Below are 21,506 nucleotides of genomic sequence, written 5' to 3'. Positions count from 1 at the left end.
CTAATTCGGCAGTAAACCACAATTTAATAGTTATTAGAGATGACCGAAGTTTTCACATAAATGTAGTTCCTATTATGAGTTTAAATTGTAACGGTGAAGTTGTAGAGTAGGTAATTAATTTCATCGATAGAACTTAGGGTTTTATAAGACAAAAATCGCTGGGCTTGTCATAAATATTTATTTATTTAATTAAAACATTGTAATCATTATATATTTAATATTCTTACTTACCAAATGAATTGCGACAAAAAAGTTGACAACAAGATTGTTAATTACAGCATCTTAAATCTATAATACTTTTATTAATACGTACTTTTTATTATAGAAAAAGTCTATCCTTGTAATTATGTAATAAAATTTGGAGAGAGAGGTTTAACCGCCGGGTGTTGTCGGCGTTGCGCATTATAACTATTTATAGTAAGTAATACAGTATTAGGTCGCAGTGCTCGGATACCTTTGAAACATTATCTTACATAATAAGGAACTTCCTAGACTTGTTAGGTATAATGTTTTGGACGAATAAACTTAATTTACGGTTTATACGTTAGACATTGCGTAGAAATTAAAAATGATATAGGGCAGAGTCGTGTGGTGTTGACAGTTCAAGCATAGTTGCGTGTCTCGTGCGGGAGAGGTGGCGGGGAGGCGCGGGCGCGCGGGGAGCGGCGCGCGCGTCAGCGGCGGCGGCCGAAGCGCAGGAACGAGTGCACCACGTCCTGCCGCTTCATGCCCGTGTCCAGCAGTTGCGGGTAGTCGCGCACTAGGGCTGGAAACAACACCTCTTGAGAACACTGCTTAAACTACTTATAGGCGTGATGCACACAGAGCCTGAAAAGCGGACAAACGAGGCGGGCCGCGAGAGTTTTTTTTGCTGTTTCATACGAAGTTCCGCGCTCTACCTTCCTGGTCTCGCTTTCAGGCTCTACGTACAGAAATAAATAATTAGGTAGGTAAGTAGGATAGGTAGGTAGTACCCGTAATTAGCATTTCATATGCTAGCCACTATAAACACACCGCAGAACAGACAGATATGATGGTACTTTAGCGTATTTTTCCTACCCTTGTCAAAAATCGAAACGAGAGGGTTAAACAGCACAGAAAGTTCAAATTCCAAAATATATATATTCAGTACGTAACATAGTTACACTTTGAATCGTGGAAAGATGGCATTCCAAAGTCGGCGTTGCTCCAGTAGATTATTTAATCTATTTAGTCGTACTCACCTTGGTACTCTGGCACCTGTTCACCGGCAGCCTCTGCATACAACTCGAGGAAGGTATTAAGTGCCTGGCAAAAGCGTGCGGCGCGAGGGTCGTCTTCGGCTGCGCCGGCGCATAGCTGCGCGGGCGCGCTCGACGCCCCCAGGGCGCACCACGCCACCACCGCGCACACCACCACCGCTCGACACGCTTTCATACTACAACAATGTTTACATACATAAACTTAAGACGGAATACACTTGCATGCCAGCTCCCTGCATATGTTAGCTACTGTCAGGTGTATGTGTATATATGATAACTGGCATGCCTGTACCTGACACGCAAGTAGATTGCATAACATTTGATTTTCTTACGTGCAGGTAAATAAACAAGTGTACGGACCGTACTTATGTAGGTATGTGTGTAGTAGATGGTGAGAGGGTCCTACTTCCAAGTGCATACGCCAATTTGTTCTTTGTCACTTGGACATATCACCATTTTCTGATCCCTAGTTTGGTTAGGACATTGCAGACTGATCACCCGACTGTCCGACAGTAAGATGATTCGTGCTTTGGAGAGCACGCTAAGTAGCATACATACATAAACTCACGCCCGTAATCCGTAAAGGGGTGAGCAGAACCACAAGCAAAACGCACGCTAAGTAGCACGGCTACTATTACCTGATAGTTTTCTTCTATCGTGTGGGTTGTGAGGTGGAGTACCAACCTGATCAACCTTAGTGCCGCCAAAGGCCCCTGACATGGCTGATAGTCATTAAGGAACTTATAGCAGCTCAGCCCTAGCCCCCCCTAGGGCCCTAGCCTTGGCACTAGGATGACGAGGTCGGTCCTTGATATCAGCACAACCCACGAGAGAAGACGATAGTTTATGTTCTATTATACTCGTATCTACAAGTGAGTATACGCCTGGCGTATTATAGAAAGCCACGAGTCATCTAAACATATTTATCTGATTGCTTTACTTCACATTTGTATTCTGAATTAAATATTTAAAAAAATAGCCCTAGCATTATTCCGTTTTTCACAGGGTTCGCTTACCTAACCTGAAGAGATCCGATTTTTTACAGAAGCGACTGCCTGTCTGACCTTCCAACCCGCAAAAAGAAAACCAGTCTAATACAGATTGGGTCATATACCTCCGACAATACATTTCTCGGGAATGTGGGTTTCCTCACGATGTAATACTTCACCGCTGAGAACGTGATAATAATTTATGATCCAAACATGAATTCGAAAACAAATTCAACATTCATTGGTTTAGGCCTGTACTGGATTCGAACCTGCAACCAAGTGAGAGGCAAGCATTTTACCAACTGGGCTGCCCTCTTGAACTGAACTGAATGGCTGAATTCAATATTTATCTTAAGAATTTAAAGTAGCTATAAGATATATTTTAAAAAACAAGGGACTGCTTCCAATATTATTTATGATTTAAAACATAGGCACAGAATAAATAACCATAGATAAGTAAGTACTTATAAGTTTTTTATAACGTTAATAGTAGCATCTCGCCGTAGTGTTAAACGAGCATTCAGTTTGAAGAACGATGTTGCCATTCGAGACGTGTGCAAAGGGAGCGTGTCCTACAATTTTCCTCCAAGCTCCCTTTGTGGCGGTTCTCTTTGCCTCTCGCGTTACTCACGACAAATCGGAGTTAACGAGCTTTCTAAATCGCATTTGTTTTTGCCTCTCCATTCTCTCTGTTCCGTATTTGATACAAAGTCCGAAGCCTCTTATATACTTACTGAATTATGATTCGTTCAGATCTACCTTACTATACGGGTAGATGGGTCATTTTATAATATTTTATTATGAAATATTTTATATTTCAGATAATTTTTGTGGTGTTAGACAAACTTTAGAATCTTAGATGCATAAAACCAAAACTGAAATAACAATCGTTATTTACTCATTTATTTAAACATCTTGCACAATTTACGTGCACTTCGTAACACCACATACATACCTAAATTATACATAAAAGGTGTAATCTTAAGAGTGGGTTAAGAAAGCCAAAGTTTTTAAACATGTTTTAAATTAGATCTTACAAAATCGCCTTCCTTTTTACTATAAATGTGAAAAGCCTTCGATTCTACGCAAAAACCAATAAGTTTCGTATTACACATGGGTTTGTCAAGGCATTCCAATATTCAGGCACACTTTGAGACGCTGTTTCCCAAATTCCAATGGTCCGCTTTTTATTGTGGTTATCACTTGAGGCAAGCGTTATTTGAGAACTTCTTTACATAATATATGTCTAGGTACATACTTACATGCATAGCCTTCGCATTTTATGTGTAAGGTGAGTATTATTGAAAACATGCTCATTCATTGAAAACGTCTTGATAGCGTTAATTCATAAATTTTTCATATTAGTAAGTGAGTGCTCAGTAAGCTACTAAAACAAATTTTGCTTTGTGTCACATTTTGTCTTATGGGGATAAGAGTTTATTGGATAACGTCTTGCGCGACTGTTGCGAGATGAGACGAAAAGCCTTCGACAAACAAGCGGCAATCCACGCAATCCTCTCATAATCTGTTTGGACGGTACAAAGCCCAAGCGCAAACTTTTTATGGAGCTTCTAGATTTTTAATTGCAAAATTTGTATCTTATAGCGGGTTCGTTTCGTCGGACAATAATTTTCATAAAACCGAGGGACAGATTCAATATTTGTTTTGCCTTTAGGTAAGTATCTATCTATTTCCGTCTTTATTTAGGTGTATAATCAACATAATAGATCTCGTGGGAAACGGTCTATAATTACGAATTGATACTATACGGGACCAATATCAGAAATAATAATAATAACACTTGTAACATTTCTGTACCGGCCACACATCAGTTTTTAGGTTGTAAAAAAACGGGAATCGCTGTAACTGGTCTGGCGAATTTCTCGAACTCATTCCAGGGGAAACCAGTTTTTGTAGAGAATTACTGTCACTAATAATTCCCTGATTTAAACTCAATACACACAAAGGCAACGCCGAGGGCGTCCAGGGCATTCTTTTTGTAACATTTGAGTTTGTATGCCCGCCGCAGTTTCATACAAGCTCCCGCCAATGCTCTACGTTCTATGTTCGACGTAATGCTAACAGCAGTGAGTGACAATTTACTTACTTATCTATTATTCTGTTTTGCGTTTACTCTTCGTTAAATTGTCACGTCTAAGCTCAATGCCAAAGTTACACAATTCGCTCCTTGTTTGTAACGAAAAAATTCTAAGTACGTAATACAACCGTTCAGAATGCAAAAGAACAGCTCTAATGTTTTGTTAAAAATAAATATTTTACTTATTGTATATTCTCCTTTCCTTTAAGGAATGCTCTAACATGAAAACTGGTCTATGCTAGTACTTGGTACCTATCCAAAAATATTTTCTAGAGGATGTTACACTGATATACATCTTTACTTAAATCTAAATTTATTTTTCTGAATTGAAATGTTGTTCTAGCAGACTTCTCATAAGACCGTTGAGATAGCCTTCATAGTGTATGAAGTGGGTTTTAAAGTTTCATTATTCAAATTGTAAATAGGTATTTGGTAAGTAAGTAGGTCCCTACCTACTTACTTACCCCGAATTCCGGTTAATACCCCTGTATTAACCGGAATTCTTTGAATTGCATCAGAGGCTAGTTGACTAATATTACCGTCAGGCAGCGCATTGCTATGTTATTACATACTTACTTACATATTATAAAACACAAAGAAATATATATTTTCCCTAATAGGGTAATTTCTAGTGAAACGAACCGTGTGTGTATGCCGGGCGCGCATCTCTAACGATTTAATATCCGCGTGTTGGCCCAATACCTACCACTATATATAGATTCCTCTCCCACACATATTTCAGAAAATTGAACTTATTGATAATCGTGTTATTAATTTTGTTTGAAATTGTTTCAATTAAACTCCTTTCTGAAACCACAAAGCTCCGTAAATGAAATGTCGCTTTTCGGCAAATACGCCAACAAGGGGTTGAAAACAATGGCTCATTATTGCGATATTAATTTAAAGTTGGTGGATTGTAATTAAGACTTTTATATGAAGTTTAAATGCGGAAGACAATTATCTACATGATTTATTGACCGCGTACGTTAAATTACTCTGTGTCCTAAAATTAGAATGTAGATTAGGTAGGTACCTAGACAACTGTCCGTTTTGAGGCACTCCGTCATTTTTTAACCCGATAAGCTGGGAGCTGGAGTCCTCATCCAGTGGGCATGGCTACCTTATGATGGATATGGCAACCGAGTTCACCCCAGAAGAAAAGTAGCGATCTCACAATTTGATCTCAGTTCGCTGAAAACTATAAAAAGTGGAGGGGGTGAAAGGGAGGTCTATACCTAGCAGTGGGATAATAATATTAGCTATGCTAGTAAAATAAAAAAGAAGTCTTGTTCTCAATTGTAGGTTAAGTAGATAGGTAGGTGTCTACCACAAACAAACAAAATCATGCAAGTACAGTTTTATCAATGGAAGTAGGTTGTTGTTATTAAAACTGGGCTGTAGAATCGTATATCTACTTTACTTTTTTCTTACTTTGTTCTAACACTAGACCTAATCTGTATTGGGCTGGTTTTCCTTCGTGGGTGGGAAGGTCAGACAAGCAGTCGCTGAGATTTGCAGTGAAAAATCGAACCTGTCAAACCTTCACGTTAGGAAAGCGGATCCTGTGAACACGGGATAACGCTAGAAAGATGATGATGATTAGAAATAAGTCTTTTTACTAACAGATATTAGTCACTGGTTATTTGTAATAAAGATTTTTATTATTATTATTATCATTATTAACTACTTCATGGCTGGAAGTAAAAGTAGAAAATTGTGTTACGCTGTACCTATATAATTCTATTAACTTCTTTAAATAAAATGATTCTCATTAAATAGGCGTTTTGAAAAAGTAGGAAGTAGAAAGTATGAACCCGAAGTAGTTGTTCTTTTTTCCTACTAGATAACAAAGCTGAGCTATCGTCATAAGGAATCGAGCAAAACTTACTCGCTCGTTTGCTCGATATATATATAAAAAAACTATTTTAAAAGTTATACGCGCTCCTTAATTCTTATTCTGGTTTATTTCGTTTATTCTGTTTCGTACAGAGGGAAGGAAGCGACAGGTACAGCCGTTGTCTACTAGATATTGCAGCATTAGATAAGATAAGACACTTTAAGAGCAATATATTTACCTATATAAAATGATGAAGACACTTATATTATTTATAACAGATTAAACGTATTTACAGATTAAGACATTTTTGAAATCCTCATTCTATCTTGACCAGCCTGGGTAGGTGTCATTTACATCATTACGTTCAACAACATTTTCACTAATACTTTACACATAAAGCATTACTTCAAAGATACGTGTTACCAAATATCGATACTGAATTCGAAAGTGATAGCGATACGTATAGTTTGACTGTAGGTATGATAATATCGATTTTGTAATGAGGTATTGATCTTAAAGAGCGTGCGCGCGCGTTTATGTCAATCGTTTACTGAGGCTGGGTCGTGGACCGCATCGATTTATCTCGGCTCCCCTCACTCTACCTCTAGGGATGCATCGACGTATTTCTTCAACTTCCGACAATACCCAAGTTTCATTCAAAACATATTAATAAGTAATCGAACGTCGATCAAAAGGTCAAAGACCGGAGCAGTTTACCTACTGTGCATATTTTTAGCGCGTGTCGATAAAGTGCTATTTTAGTATGAAGCTTTTTTTTGCTGCGACTTACTGCAATTAGCCAGATATGAGTACCGCAGAGGGTTCGCAATGGTAAAAAAAAATTGTAATCAGCCTCAGGAGGGCTGGAACCTTAGCTCAGTCTATGAAGTTTATGTAGGAAAAACTGACCCAAAAAGCAGGGGAAACATGTCAACTGGCGAGGTTGGTACAGAGGAACTGAAGTGTTTACCGCTGCCGAGTCAACGGGCTTGTACATTACGTCCTTTGTTTATAGAAACTATCACAGGCATTATGTGAACACGGATTTATGAAATCTATGAGCTGAGTTTCAAATGGAAGCCTGGCTTTAGAGGTGTGAGATGGGTCGCTACTTGGGTTCAAGATTTAGTTTAGGTGAGGTTGCGCAAGTAAGATTGCATTGTATAGATAAACATATCACTTTACTACTCGTTCGTTGTGCTTCATTCATTGGCTTAAGGAACTCCGTAGGTACCTAACTCAACTACTATTTACGTACGTATGTAAGAACGTAAACATATTTAATGAATAAATTGAATCAGACTAGTAAATAAAGCTAGTATTTATTTAATGACTGGTTCTAACTAAAAAAAGATAGTTAAATAATAAAATTGTAGAAGTAAATTAATTATTTAAAACTCATCACACTTAAATTTAAAATTTACCTAAGTATGTAAGTACTTATAGGATTATAATAATTTTGGAAAATAGAACGAAGTTTTTCAAACTTTAATTTAAAATAAATATTTTGGTAACCATGCCTTTTGCTGGTCTCATATTCCAAATTTTGAATTTTGTTTACGTTCAATGGAGATCCGTTAGCGAATAAAACAAATAATCATCGTATTCGGGTCATCCGAATATATCCAACGCGCATCGAACCAGCTATCGATGCGATGGCGCAAACCGCATTAGGCAAGTGACGCACGCACGACTGTCGATGTATATCATTTCCATTTGTTGTGAATTCACACACATTCCGCTAATTAACAAACATCAAACGTAGATGGCATTTTCCGATTAATTACGCAATAATTAACCGATACTAAAACATATTTTTGTATGTTTTGGTACCAATTGTGTTAATTGCGGTTTGATTTTGCCTGAATTTAGGTACGTTACAAGCAGCAAACAAATATATTTACAGCACCCTGTAATACTTGTAATATCCGTTAGCACATTTTTCACATGTGTTTCTAAGGCCAATTTCCAGATCCATAATGAGATGATCAGAATGTAGTACGTACAAACCTAACAAAATACCAGATGAAAGCTGTTATTGTTTCCCGATTAATATATATTTACAAAAAGCCATTTAAAAAAACACCCAACAAAATACCAAACCCAGATCAAATGTTTAAAATACGTATTAACCCGTGTTCGTCTGTAACACATAATAAAACATATACCTACTAAACCTTTCCATTCGCGTCCCGTCTTGCATGAAACTGGATTGGATACCGTTTTTCACATGAACGCGACATTAAGTATTTAAACAAACATAGCTACCTACTTACCCTTTGCTGCCGCTGATCGAAGAGACTATAAAGTGTTACACATAAAGGTGTAAATTAAAAGATAAGTCCCTAATAATAATAAATATAGAACCATCCATTATACGAAATCTTTATACACCTCTGAAACGACTATCTATTGAAGAAACTTTGCACCTGTTTATTTATAGTCAGTTGTTGAACGAAGCGACTGCGAGTAATCGAAGTAAATCTTCTATCTGTCACTGGGCAGGTTTATTTGCTCCCGACGTCTGGGCCAGGGGATATTGTCGAAATATGTCCTCATTTGTGTCTCTTTATTTACCTGCACCTTGCCGGAGTGCGCCCACTTGTCAGGATTAAGTGTTTTATTGTTTACTGCCGCAGATTAAAGGGTGGACGAAGATATAAGAGCGTAATACGTTTCTCTGTTAGTACCTAATTTGGATGGATTCGTGTCTAGCCGTGACTGTGATGTATGTACTTAGAGTCTGATATCTGAAGAAAGGCCTTCAGATTTATGTTGAGGTGTGTATCATGCGCGGCAATTAATTTATATTAGGTTGCCAGGAAAGAATAATGGTATCCACATATCTTATTTTGCATTCAAAGGAGAAGTATATTTTAGAAACTGAGGGTGTTTATTACTGTTAGTAGTTTTCCCTAGGAGAGGTGGCATTTGTATGTGCGCCGCACCTGCCGTTAAGCTGTAGATTGCAGCCGGTTTGATTTAGGCCCTCCCTGCGACCGGTCACTATTTGTCACAATCACGCGGACAGCCCGCACGCTTCCATCGCTCTCTCTTCATCTCATTCCGTACACTCTTTTTGTTTCTTAGAACTATGTTTCCATTCCTATGGATGCCAAAGTGAACAATAAGATAAATAAACGGAAATTAAGCTTCTTCACGAGGAACTGAAGCGAACATTTCGCAGAGTGCTGCTGCGAAAGCAAATTGTGGACTATTGTTGAGTTAAAACGTTGTTTCTTTTAAGAACAACAGCAAAGTTCAAGAAAGCCAAGCTACAAGTTTTGCTATTGTGCAGATTTTCATTGCTAAAATCGATATTTTAATTAAAAGGAACTGTACAGCTGCAGGTATTATTATTAGTCTTCCTTTTTGATTGCAAAGTGCTAATACCAGGTTGTTCTTCTTTATCACAACGAAAGAAGGCGTTTTATCTACATACTAATTAGTATCATCTCGGTTTACTTAGCAGTCTTATTATTCATTAATTTAGCCTCCGCGGTCACTTGACACTTTAATAGCTTGCGGTCTTAAGAAATGAAATTATCATTTCAAAGAAACGTGTCTTGCACGTGGAAAGGTAAAAATTAACACATTTTTATGTGGTTAAAAAGCAATCTAAGTAACCTCTAAGTCTATATATAGTTATATAAATGCACGAAAACCCATGTAGGTACGTACCTACTGTCTTTTAGACAGACAGGTACATCCTATGTGTTTTAGGTTAAGTACGGTTAATGTTCCTGTAAAAGGACCTAAACTAGGACAGGTTAAAATTATTGTAGGTATCTGGTGTGTGCCTTGTATTGTATCTCGTTAAAGTATATTGTATAATCTGCTTGGCGGCATGGCGACAGCGGAATGCTGATTAGGCGGGAGCGGACAGTTCCAAAAAGTGACGCTTGACGTTTGAAGAGTGGCAGGGTGATGAATAGTGTCCGCAGCCATTATGCCGCACCACGCGCTTAATTGCATCTCTGTTAATTAGTTCCGAGCGACTCTGGTCGCGGCGCCGGGTTACGAGTAGTCACCAGACATTACTACATGGATTGTTAGCGCTGGGACGTGTATACTACAAACCCATACAATTTTACATTACTGTCAATCAATTTAATGCTCCTATGTGTTTTTGAGATTGCGAATAGACTACTTTTAATGTTGTTCGCCTGATATTACAGCTTCGGAAACTTTTTACTGTTACATTAAATCGTAGGTTGTTAAATAATACAATAGGTATATTTGCCATAAATCGGCTCTATTCTATAATAATGTTCATGCCCTAAATGTTAGCATATTTTTTGTATATTTTAGAGTTAATTAAATAATCCGTCACCCGTGCGTCTCTACTACAAAAGTGCAAAAAATCTCAATTTTTTTTTCAAAGGCTTTTTTAATACATTTTTTTAATTGAGGTTAAATTGAATGTAAGAAATGAAACACAAGGAAATAAATTTCCTAAGGGACACCAGAGGACATTCTATCGATTTTGCCAATCCAAACAATAACCCGATGCAATCATGTTTGAGACTTATCGAAACAGATTCGTGAATAATAAAAATAAAAGTATTCTAGCAAATGTTAACGATGTTTTAAAAATTAGATGCTACACAAGAACAAAAGAAGATAGAGAAAGATTTCAAGTACTTACTTAATTCAAATTGGTCGAAAAACCCTAGAAAAACATTACCTAAGACTTATTATACTTGTTGCAGTTTATTTACTTTTACCACAGAGTACGAGAAGTACACGGTAAATCAGGTTGTCCTGAAGCATTAAAAACTTGGCTATAAGTACCTACGAGTTGAGATTGAGAAGCTACAGTATTTTTAGACTGTTATGACGTTCGAATAAAAATATATTTATTTATAAATTGACAATTCAATGTGTTATATTACCAACTGAATAAATATAAAGTCATTTTTAGGGTTCCGTAGCCTAATGGCAAAAAACGGAACCCTTATAGATTCGTCATGTCTGTCCGTCCGTCCGTCCGTCCGAATGTCCCAGCCACTTTTCTCCGAAACTATAATAGCTATACTGTTGAAACTTGATAAATATGTGTATTCTGTAAACCGCATTAAGAATTTTACGAAATGATAGAAAAAAACAATAAATTTTGGGGGTCCCCATACATAGAACTGAAAATAAAAAAAAAATATTTTCATCAAACCCATACGTGTGGGGTATCTATCATTTTTTTCTAAACTTAATAGTTTGCGCAAGAGACACTTCCAAAGTAGTAAAATGTGTCCCCCCCCTCCCTGTAACTTCTAAAATAAGAGGAGGATAAAACTAAAAAAAATATATGATGAAGATTAGCATGCAAACTACCAACGAAAATTGGTTTGAACCAGATCTAGTAAGTAGTTTTTTTTTAATACATCATAAATCGTAAACCGTAATTTACTTTCATAGTCAAAACAACAAAGTTACTACGAACTAAAAAATCTTTTATATTATGTTACTTGCTGTTACGGAACCCTTCATGGGCGAGTCCGACTCGCACTTGGCCGCTTTTTTTAGGTTCACGCACTTTATCCATAGTTAAACTATTTTTATCGAGTCGATACGGGAAAAACAAATTAATTAGATGCCCATTTTTTTACCTCATTTAATATTTAATCGCGTTTCGACCCGATTTTTTTGAGTTTATTGTAAGGAAAACGACAACATACCCTATACTTACCTCTTTTTCTGTCGCTTTACTCTCTAAATCAAACGAATCTATCGAGCAGTAAGTACTTATAGGTACTTTTGACAATTCCATTCTACCTTAAGCAATTGATTTTTGGCAAAGGTAAATAATATTCTGAGTGTTCTATTTCCAGTCGATTAGCTTAGATAATTTGAAATGGTTTGCTTTGGTTTTTGAGGAATTGTTGGATTCCAGAACTAAACAAGGACCATGAATTATTAGAAAAATAATTTAAGTAGAAAGTACTTTTGTAAAGGTGAAGTAGCTTAGTTTAGAACTTAGTCTTCGTTGGCATTATAAATATACGTAGTATTTAAACATTTAAGTACGTATTATTTTACTTTTTTTTTTAAATCACGCTTTAATAAAGATTATCGATAGAAGTAAAAGAAGGTTTATGCTTTGTTTTCCATCTTTTCAAATACCTTATAATTTATATACGGGAGTATGGGTTGAAGCCTTGAATTAGTTTTGAAGAAGGGAAAAAAATAATTTAAAATTGGATTATAAGATTGAATTCATATCTCTTCGTACGTTAAGTTGAAAATAATGTGAGTTCCAATTGATAATTTATCACACTTCGATGCGATTCGTTAGCGATAATACAAAAATGTTTGAAAGTAAGGATCGCTGTAAGCTAGTCCACATCAGAGGAAAGTAGTTTTTGTTGAGTAAGTACAATACTTCCGAACGTCAGTGCAACGTACAATAGTCAAAGTTAGTTTTACTAAATGTTGCAGTGTTAAGTAAATGAAAGTAAATGTACAATACTACAAACAGCCGAAATAAAGTTGGATATCGTTACCGTACGTCGCATGGCTTGCTATGTGTTATACGTGGCTCGCCAAAAATATGAAAGTACTTACACACATCGCGACGCATGCGGCGCATGGCGTGCGGATAGATTTTTTTTGACGTGACTCATAGATTTGCCGCAGATGGCATTAACTACTTGGCCGGACAAATGGGGAGCGCTGAAGGCTCTCATCCGGTACTACGTTTAAGACAAAAGGCCTCAGGGTGCCCAGTTGGGCAAAGTAGAAACACGCAAAAGTTATGTGAAGAGAGCTTTATTACGTAGCTTTAGGCAGATAGGATCAGAGTATAAGAAAGAATAATTTGAAAACCTTACTAATAAATTGTTTTTACAACAGGAACGAGGAGCTCGGTGGCGCAGCGGTAAACGCGCTTGGTCTGCGATTGTTGAAGTTAAGCAACTTTCGCAAAGGCCGGTCACAGGATGGGTGACCAAAAAAAAAATGTTTTCATCTCGATCTCCTCCGTGCTTCGGAAGGCACGTTAAGCCGTTGGTCCCGGCTGCATTAGCAGTCGTTAATAACCATCAATCCGCACAGGGCCCGCGTGATGGTTTAAGGCCCGATCCCCCTATCCATCCATAGCGAAGGCCCGTGCCAGCAGTGGGGACGTTTATGGGCTGATGATGATGATGACAACAGGAACATTCCCGGTAACGGCATATCACTGTGCCGGACACATGCCGCGCATTGTTTGCATCCGCCTCAAAAATTGCAGTTCTGAATATCATGTTGCAAAATGTTCCACAAAAAGTAAGTACAGTGTGTCATATTGCGTCACTCATGACGTCATGGTCATGTCGGACATCTCTACGGCTACGTGCATTCAACTCCTGAAACGAGCCTCGTTACAGCCGCGAGCCACAATTATATTAATTTACAAGCAACACGTAATTATCTGCAATGTTGTATTGCATCAAACAAATAAGTACATTATGAATTTACAACAACAAAAATTCTACTTTTGTGGTTGTTCTCAAATTATTCTGCAGTTGATGATTTAAAAACCGTCGTTGTAAATCGCTCATTTATGAAGACTATCTATAGATTTTTTTTTAACTTCAAAATCTACAATAATTCACGTAACTTCTATGCTGTTCTGGGAGCAAATAAAAAACATAGAACACGTTCAGCTGCTTGTCTTCCCGGGCATGTCGTAAAAACCGACAGAGGGATTGCGTCCTCTAACATGATGGACTAATGTTATGGGCGATAGGCTGATCCCTTATCACCATAAGGTTCATCATATCCATCTTAGGACTTCGTATCAACAGTGGCTGCAAGTTGTCTTTGATTACTTGTGGCTCTGCCCACCCCATTTGGGATTACGGGCGTGAGTTTATGTATGTATGTTTATGTAATTCACGTAAAAAAAGATCTTCTCTGGGCACGCATGTCGCCGCCTGAATCTATCGTCTCGTTGATAATCAATTGCTATGGACATTATGTAGACACGCGAAGGACGTGTGCGCAGTATAACATGTTGTTGATCCTCTTTATGTTCATTGGTAAGTACGAATATCAGGAATGGTTGGTTGTTGTCTTTCTGATGCCTTATGGCTTTGCCCGACCCAATAGGGATACGATTGTATTGTGATGGTGTACCTTTTTTTTCTGTAGCCTAATTAATGTCCCTTAATACTTAAAAAAAGTTCTCACAAAGTCAATCATTTTTAATGCTTTTTTCAGCTCCAGTTATTTCCTCGTTGGATGTGGAAGGTTACGTCACAGCAGAATTAGTAACACCAAAACCTGAACCTAAAAGCAATATTTTATCCAGGATCCTGACTTCGATCAATAAGGCTATAAACAAACTCGTTGGGGCTTTTACTAACACTCATCAGAAACAGAAGCAATATTATGACGATGGAGATTATACCAGATTATCTAGTGATGATCATTACTTGAATAATATAGTTGCTTAATAGACAACCAAGTTAAACATCGATTCAATTAATTACAACACATACATATTTTTCTTATTATTTGTAAAAATAATCACAATTTATTAATGAAACATTGTAGTGTTCATTTAAAAGTGATGTTCTGACCAATGAATGAAAACTGTCTTTCTACCATATGTGTTGATTGTGGCATAACAATATTAATTTACTTTATGTTATAATGTATAGAACTAAAAATGGGGTAGATAGATACGTGATTGATACAGGGTAAGAGGCGCAATATCGACGTAAACTACTATTGATGGTGCTGCTGAAATTGTAATCCGCCGTAAGCCGATCTGTGTCCAATAAATAATAAAATTGTTTGAAAATTCCACTACTTATATATTCATCATCAGCCCATTAACGTCCCCACTGCTGGGGCACGGGCCTTCCCTATGGATGGATAGGGAGATCGGGCCTTAAACCATCACGTGGGCCCAGTGCGGATTGATGGTTATTAACGACTGCTAATGCAGCCGGGACCAACGGCTTAACGTGCCTTCCGAAGCACGGAGGAGCTCGAGATGAAAAAATTTTTTTTGGTCACCCATCCTGTTACCGGCCTTTGCGAAAGTTGCTTAACTTCAACAATCGCAGACCGAGCGCGTTTACCGCTGCGCCACCGAGCTCCTCAACTTACTTATATATAGGTCATAAAGTTTTTATAATCTGTTATTTTGTTCTCTCGGGAACGTTTGAACCTCCCCCTTCCGAGACTTTTATTCTCGTAACGGCCAATTTGCTTGTCAAAGGAAGTTTGCAGCAATTTTAAGGACACCTTAGTATAGTAAATTGTTGCCAGTATTATGTGGTAATGAGGTAATTTCCCCTCGTTTCGACCCGAACGCTTGAACGTCTTTTAAAGTAAAAGAAGCGATGCGTTTATCCTACAAAGTATACATTACGGAGCTCAAATTAATGTTACTTTAGAGAAATGGGACTCGAAAGTGTTTCCGAAGAAGAATAATTATGTATTTCTAACAACTAAGTATCAGTTCTCAAAATATCTGTTAAAACCTTGTGTACGCTATGGAAGAAAATAATAAACAAGACAAGCAAAATACGTACTAAATTAAAAGTAGGTCTTAACGCCTCGCGTCTGAGTGACGGACAGACGTAGAATGGCCGTGTCAGCTTACAGCGTAATGAACAATCGGAACTGTTACAAAGCGTGTTCAAGTATTCTTCACTAAGGAAAATAGGTACGATCGTGGAAAACAATATAAGTAGGTGCCCTGATTTTGAAGTACGTCGAACGCCTGAACGAGACGGCGTCAACATTCTATTCTATGCAATCTTTTATTATGGCTAGCAACGAATGAAAACCTGCACGTTACTTTACAACAACAAACAAGAAGTACAGTTGTCGTGTGTCGTAATGTGTGTACTTTATTTGTGGAGTTGAAATACTGCGACAATTTGCGGAGAGATATAAATCCCTAAGTTGTTACAGGAGACACTGAGCAACAGGTGTATTTATCGCAGTAAACGTTGGCCAGTGTGGACTGTGTCGTCACTTGTGTCGAGGTATGACTACTCATTTTAACGACGGCTTAGCATAAGCGTTATACTCGTATCCAAAGGAAAATCCACCCAACAAACTATAAACTTTCTCCAGCGAGCTCAGATTATTACCATAACATATTATGTACTTACTATAGAAACTTGACAAAATTTCACGGTTGGCAGGAAAATCTGTAAAACATACATCGCCTGTAATCCTTAAAGATGAAGGCAGTAATGCTTTTAGAAAATAACTTGCAACCGCATTTGGCACACATTTGGCTCAAAATGTTGACTAGTTCGCTTACAATAAGCCCGTCACGAAAGATTAGTCGTGAAACCATAAAAAACTTCAACGATTTGCTAAATACGACTAACATAAGCGTTATTTTAAGTTTCAATCTTTTATTATTTTGATTTATTTTACTTTTCACTTATATCGTCGTTGTTCGAGCGCGTTTAAGTCTTTTGTATGGCTATCTTAATGCAAACGAGGTACGTTCGAAATATTTTTGTTACTTACTTATACAATTATAATCTGTTTAGACGACTAATTGCATTTGCCAACAAGCAAGATAAAAATTTCTCTCGAAAATATTGACAATAAGGATTTCTTCAACGTGTATGACACGAACTAAGACCCTATTCACGTCCAGCAAATATCGATTATAATCGACAAAATAATACATTGATATGATGATGGTGGTGGTTGGTGATGCAGGGTTTGTGCCAAATTAACTGTGTCATATTCCTCAAAAGACGTACCCTGTATACTCTATTCTTTTAACTTACCGACAAAATTCTGCCCGATTTAGTGAGTGATACTTGCTCCGATTTGTGGTAAGCAACACCACGTAGAGAAAGACAGTCACTTAGTGAATACAAGAAAATCTAATAACAGCAGCCCGTAGACTTAGTGCATGCATACAGATAGCTCTTTTCATTATTTCTATCTGCTTAAGGCGCCAACAGGCATAAAAAGTTGGTTGAGAGCCGCATATTGCGTAATGTACTACGCATAGTGGTGCGTATAAATTATAGGATTTGCTTGTAACAGAACAATCAGCAGTCGTAGTGCGCATAGTATGCATCTCTGCAGCATATAGTTGATAAAGCGCGAAGCCCGAACCATATCGTGACACATTTGCTCGAACCTACCATTTGACTTTACTTAGGTATTACGCTCGGCTCAAATATTCATTTTCCGAAGAACATAGTTGATATTAAAACCCAGTCTCAAACTAAGTGAAACTTGAGAGGTACGAATGAGGTGTCTTTACCGCCGCTAAATAACGGTCCCATCTGACTTCAGGCGCCCTTAAAATCGTAAATAATTTTCCTTTCAAACAAAAAGCCTCATATTCGAAATTCACCAGCACCCATTATGTTGTTATAATTAGGTCGGCAAATATTGTTATTTTTTTTGTATTTATAGTGACATAGTTACTTTACTGAAATATGATACTAAAACAAGCTAAATAAAACTGTTTAAAAATTACAATTATTAGTACTTAATTAAAACTATTAATGTTAACTTCTTATCGTCGAACAAAGTTGAAATCCAGTTTAAAAGATGTATTATGACATCGAAATATTATTAGAGACATCATAACGAAAACTTTGAGGGATGATTCCGGCCATGATTCTGAGTTGATATCAAATGGAAATTGCCGTCGCAAATGTATGGAACTGAAAATAATTAAAAAAGCCCATCAACATTTTTGTGAATTTTGCGACCGGAAATTCCATTTGATATCAACTCGGAATCATGGTCTGAATCATCCCCCTCAGTTTTCGGTACGGTGTCACTAACACCCGTATTTCTTGTATGGCTACCTATACGTACTACTAGTACGGGGTGAAAGTGACGTCGTAACAAATACTTAGGGAGTGATTCAGCTCATAATTCTGAGTTAATATCAAATGAAAATTTCAATCGCAAAGGTATAGAAAAGACAAGAGATTTCACAATTCCACTTGATATTAACACAGAATCATGGTCTCAATCATTCCCCAGTATCCGGTACGATTTCACTAATACCCTGTAAGTATGTATCATTAAATCTAGCAGCTATAATTACTATAAGTACTTAGCAACTATTTGGTAAAAATGTTTGTTCTACAGTTACTTATTTTAACACTGTTGTCCTACCAAAGAACATTTCTTGTAACCCCTTTACAAGATCAGATTTGAAGAAAACATTTCGGGATTTTTTCTATACGTAATTTTGGGGGCAAAAAAGTTTGTTTAAAGTGTTACAAACTAAGTTCTTATAGACCACTCTATTTGATCTACAAAAATATGTCGTAATAGAAAATTACTGTCGCTCTTTCGCTAAAAATAATAACGCCATATATTTAGAAGCACTTTCCTAGTACAACACATTTTACCCGACTGCAGAAAAGCAAAAAGGAGGGTTATGAGTTTGATGAATACGACTGTTTGTTTGAGTCAGTCAATTGAACTATTCAAGAATGTCATTGATTAAGATTAATTATTTTTAATTTTGTAAATAGCCTTCGTTGTCTAGTGGTTACAGCGTAAAGAAAGAAAGAAAAAATATTTAATCGACATACTTATTGTTTTCACATATTAAAACAAAATAATACAATTATGAATGTATGCCGAAACGGTTCCACCTCAGCATAGTGCCATAGGCTAGACTATGACGCTGATTTTTAGTTGGAACCGGTTGCGTAGTCGTTATAGCCTCACGATCAGGAGGTCCGGGTTCGATCCTCGATAGGGACATTGTTGAAATTACTTTGTCAGACTGTCCTTTGTTTGGTAAGGACTTTGTAGTCTTGAATCACCTGATTTGCCGAAAAACTAAGATAATTCCGTGCTTCGGAGGGCACGTTAAGCCGTTGGGCCCGGTAAAAACGCCTCCACCAACCCGCAGCGGAGCAGCGTGGTGTAGTATGCTCCATACCCCTGCTGTTGATTGAGAGGAGGCCTATGCCCAGCAGTTGGACGTATATAGTTTGTTTATGTTATTATTGTTTAGTTTTGGACTGTAATCGTTACTTGGAACTGTAATTTCCTACAATGTTTTTTTCAAATCTAAATATGCTTAGACTAAGTGTATCATTGCCAAATCATACTTTCGAATTTGTCCGTGGATTTAGGTATTAAGGGGATTTAGATAATGTTTAGATATGATTATGAACTACAATATAGCGGCCGCTAACTTATGCTGGTTATGAACTGAATTTCACCCGCCATCAAACTCGTTTTGATTACGACGACGGGGTAACTGAAAATATTTCAGCAACACATTCACCATTTGAGGAAGTGTTTTGCAAACTTACATCAACTTTCTCCTCACCGATAAGGAATAGGTAATCATATTTGGCTATTTACGTAACTAGTAGGTATGGCTAACGAATCAACACTAAACATACATAACATAACATAAACAGCCTATATACGTCCCACTGCTGGGCACAGGCCTCCCCTCAATTAACCGGAGGGAGTATGGAGCATACTCCACCACGCTGCTCCAATGCGGGTTGGTGGAAACAACTAATAACCGGGACTAACGGCTTAACGTGCCCTCCGAAGCACGGAATCATCTTACTTTTTTTCGGACAATCAGGTGATAAGCCTGAAAAGTCCTTGCCAAACAAAGGACAGTCTCACAAAGTGATTTCGACAATGTCCATATCGGGAATCGAACACGGACCTGCAGGTCGTGAGCCTAACGCTCTAACCACTAGACCACGGAGGCTGTTAACACTAAACATATTACTGAATAATTTAGTGCTCTAGTTTTATTAAGCAGTTCAAACTACTTTTACTTAGATTCTTGATTTTGCCTGTTTAACTTTCAGTATAAGTACTAGGTAAGTACTTAAGTTCTGGAGACAATATTGTGGCCAATATTGTGTGACTGTGGCTGATGTTAAAAATAATATTGCATTAATTGTTGATGAATGATGTAAAGAATGGTGATGCGATTTGGTCTTACTTTAAAATATATATCTCTTAACATTTATAACATTTTAAGTAGATTAGATATGTATACTTTCTTCGCAATGTTGAATACATATTACGTAGCTAAGTAAGAAATAAGTTTTATATTAGAGGAGGTCGACCGACGAGCAATTTGAAATGTGAATTACTAAGAACCGCGTATTTGAGACGCAACATTAAAATGAACTTTAGAACATTTCTACTTCTGTACAAGTGCGTGAGAAAAGTTAAACAAGTTATAATTTCCCTTATTGCAAGTACTACAGAACGCCAAAGCGGAATACTTGGCCTTTGTAATGTTGCTAAAATATATTACTTGTTTATGAATTATTCTATTTGCAGTAATATATATCAAAAATAGGTTATGTTGGTAAAAATAGAATAACAGATGTACTTACTTGGTTTAGTTTTGAAACTTTCAATGTAGATATAAAAGAATGATCGTATTCTTTTTTGTATGAAACGAACAAGAGTATACTTCAATTACAGTAGACATTAGATAAAACATTTTGTGGAATGCGAAGGTATTTTTCAAGAAAACATAATTATGAAACGAGAATGTACCTCTATAACTATCTTTGAATCGTCGAAACTTGATGATATAAGAATATTGTTCAAACTATTATTTTACGCGAATTGCTGGTTTCATTTTCCTATTTATTCGCAAGTTGGTTCTTTATTTTATTTTTTCTTTCGCAGTCAGCTCTGTAATTTGATATTATTTTTTTATTTATCCTCACAATTTATGTATAGTATCTCTAAGTTACAGGTACACATTGCACATTAATATTTAATACATAGTTTTAAAATGAAATAAAGATCTTTCTAGTATTATTTTAAAAAGTAATTAAGCATTTATTATTTATCCTATGAGCTTTAGTAAAAATCAAGAAATGTTTTTACGGTATAAACAACTATTTAACAATCGTTACGATTTTATTGCATAGTTATAATTATATAAATAAGAATTAAGCTGGTTATCTAACGACCCTTATTATTATTAGTGCAGGACAATTATTTTTAACAACCATTAATTTTCAAAATAACACTTGTTTATCTTATTAATAGCTACGACTATAAAGTGAAGTTTAAAAGTTAGCGAAGTCATGCAACTTGCGGGTAGGAACAGAATAAGGAAGTTTCCTAAAAGGTATCGAAACGAAGCGCGCTGTTTACGATTGTTTTATCAATTAACTTATGATACACTTGATTTAATAAAAATAATATCGTTGCTTAGCTAAAAAATAAGAAAAGTGGACGACAACTAAAAATAAATGTTGGAAATATTGTACAAAACATGGATGTACAGTCTATGGAGAATATTCGCTTCAGCAAATATGGTGGAACTGTACTTACCCCTTGGTCATTTCTACAGTGTTCTGGGCTGGTGCTACGGCGCTACGCGA

At 36.9% G+C, this 21,506-nt stretch overlaps 1 protein-coding gene across 1 annotated transcript; it reads right to left on the bottom strand.

Moving 5' to 3' along the window:
* Positions 1 to 151: 151 nt before the first annotated feature.
* Positions 152 to 21,506, bottom strand: LOC126380030 (myosuppressin-like). Its single transcript, XM_050029133.1, has 3 exons — positions 21,457 to 21,506; positions 1,224 to 1,417; positions 152 to 766 (listed from the first exon to the last, which is right to left on the bottom strand). The coding sequence occupies exons 1-3, from the start codon at positions 21,465 to 21,467 to the stop codon at positions 675 to 677; spliced, it is 297 nt and encodes a 98-aa protein (XP_049885090.1). The 5' UTR covers positions 21,468 to 21,506; the 3' UTR covers positions 152 to 674.

Source organism: Pectinophora gossypiella, chromosome Z (assembly GCF_024362695.1).
Source record: "Pectinophora gossypiella chromosome Z, ilPecGoss1.1, whole genome shotgun sequence".
In the NCBI taxonomy this organism is placed as follows: Eukaryota; Metazoa; Arthropoda; class Insecta; order Lepidoptera; family Gelechiidae; genus Pectinophora; species Pectinophora gossypiella.
The sequence above is the reverse complement of the archived record's forward strand: the minus strand, read 5'-3'. Positions and strand labels throughout refer to the sequence as shown.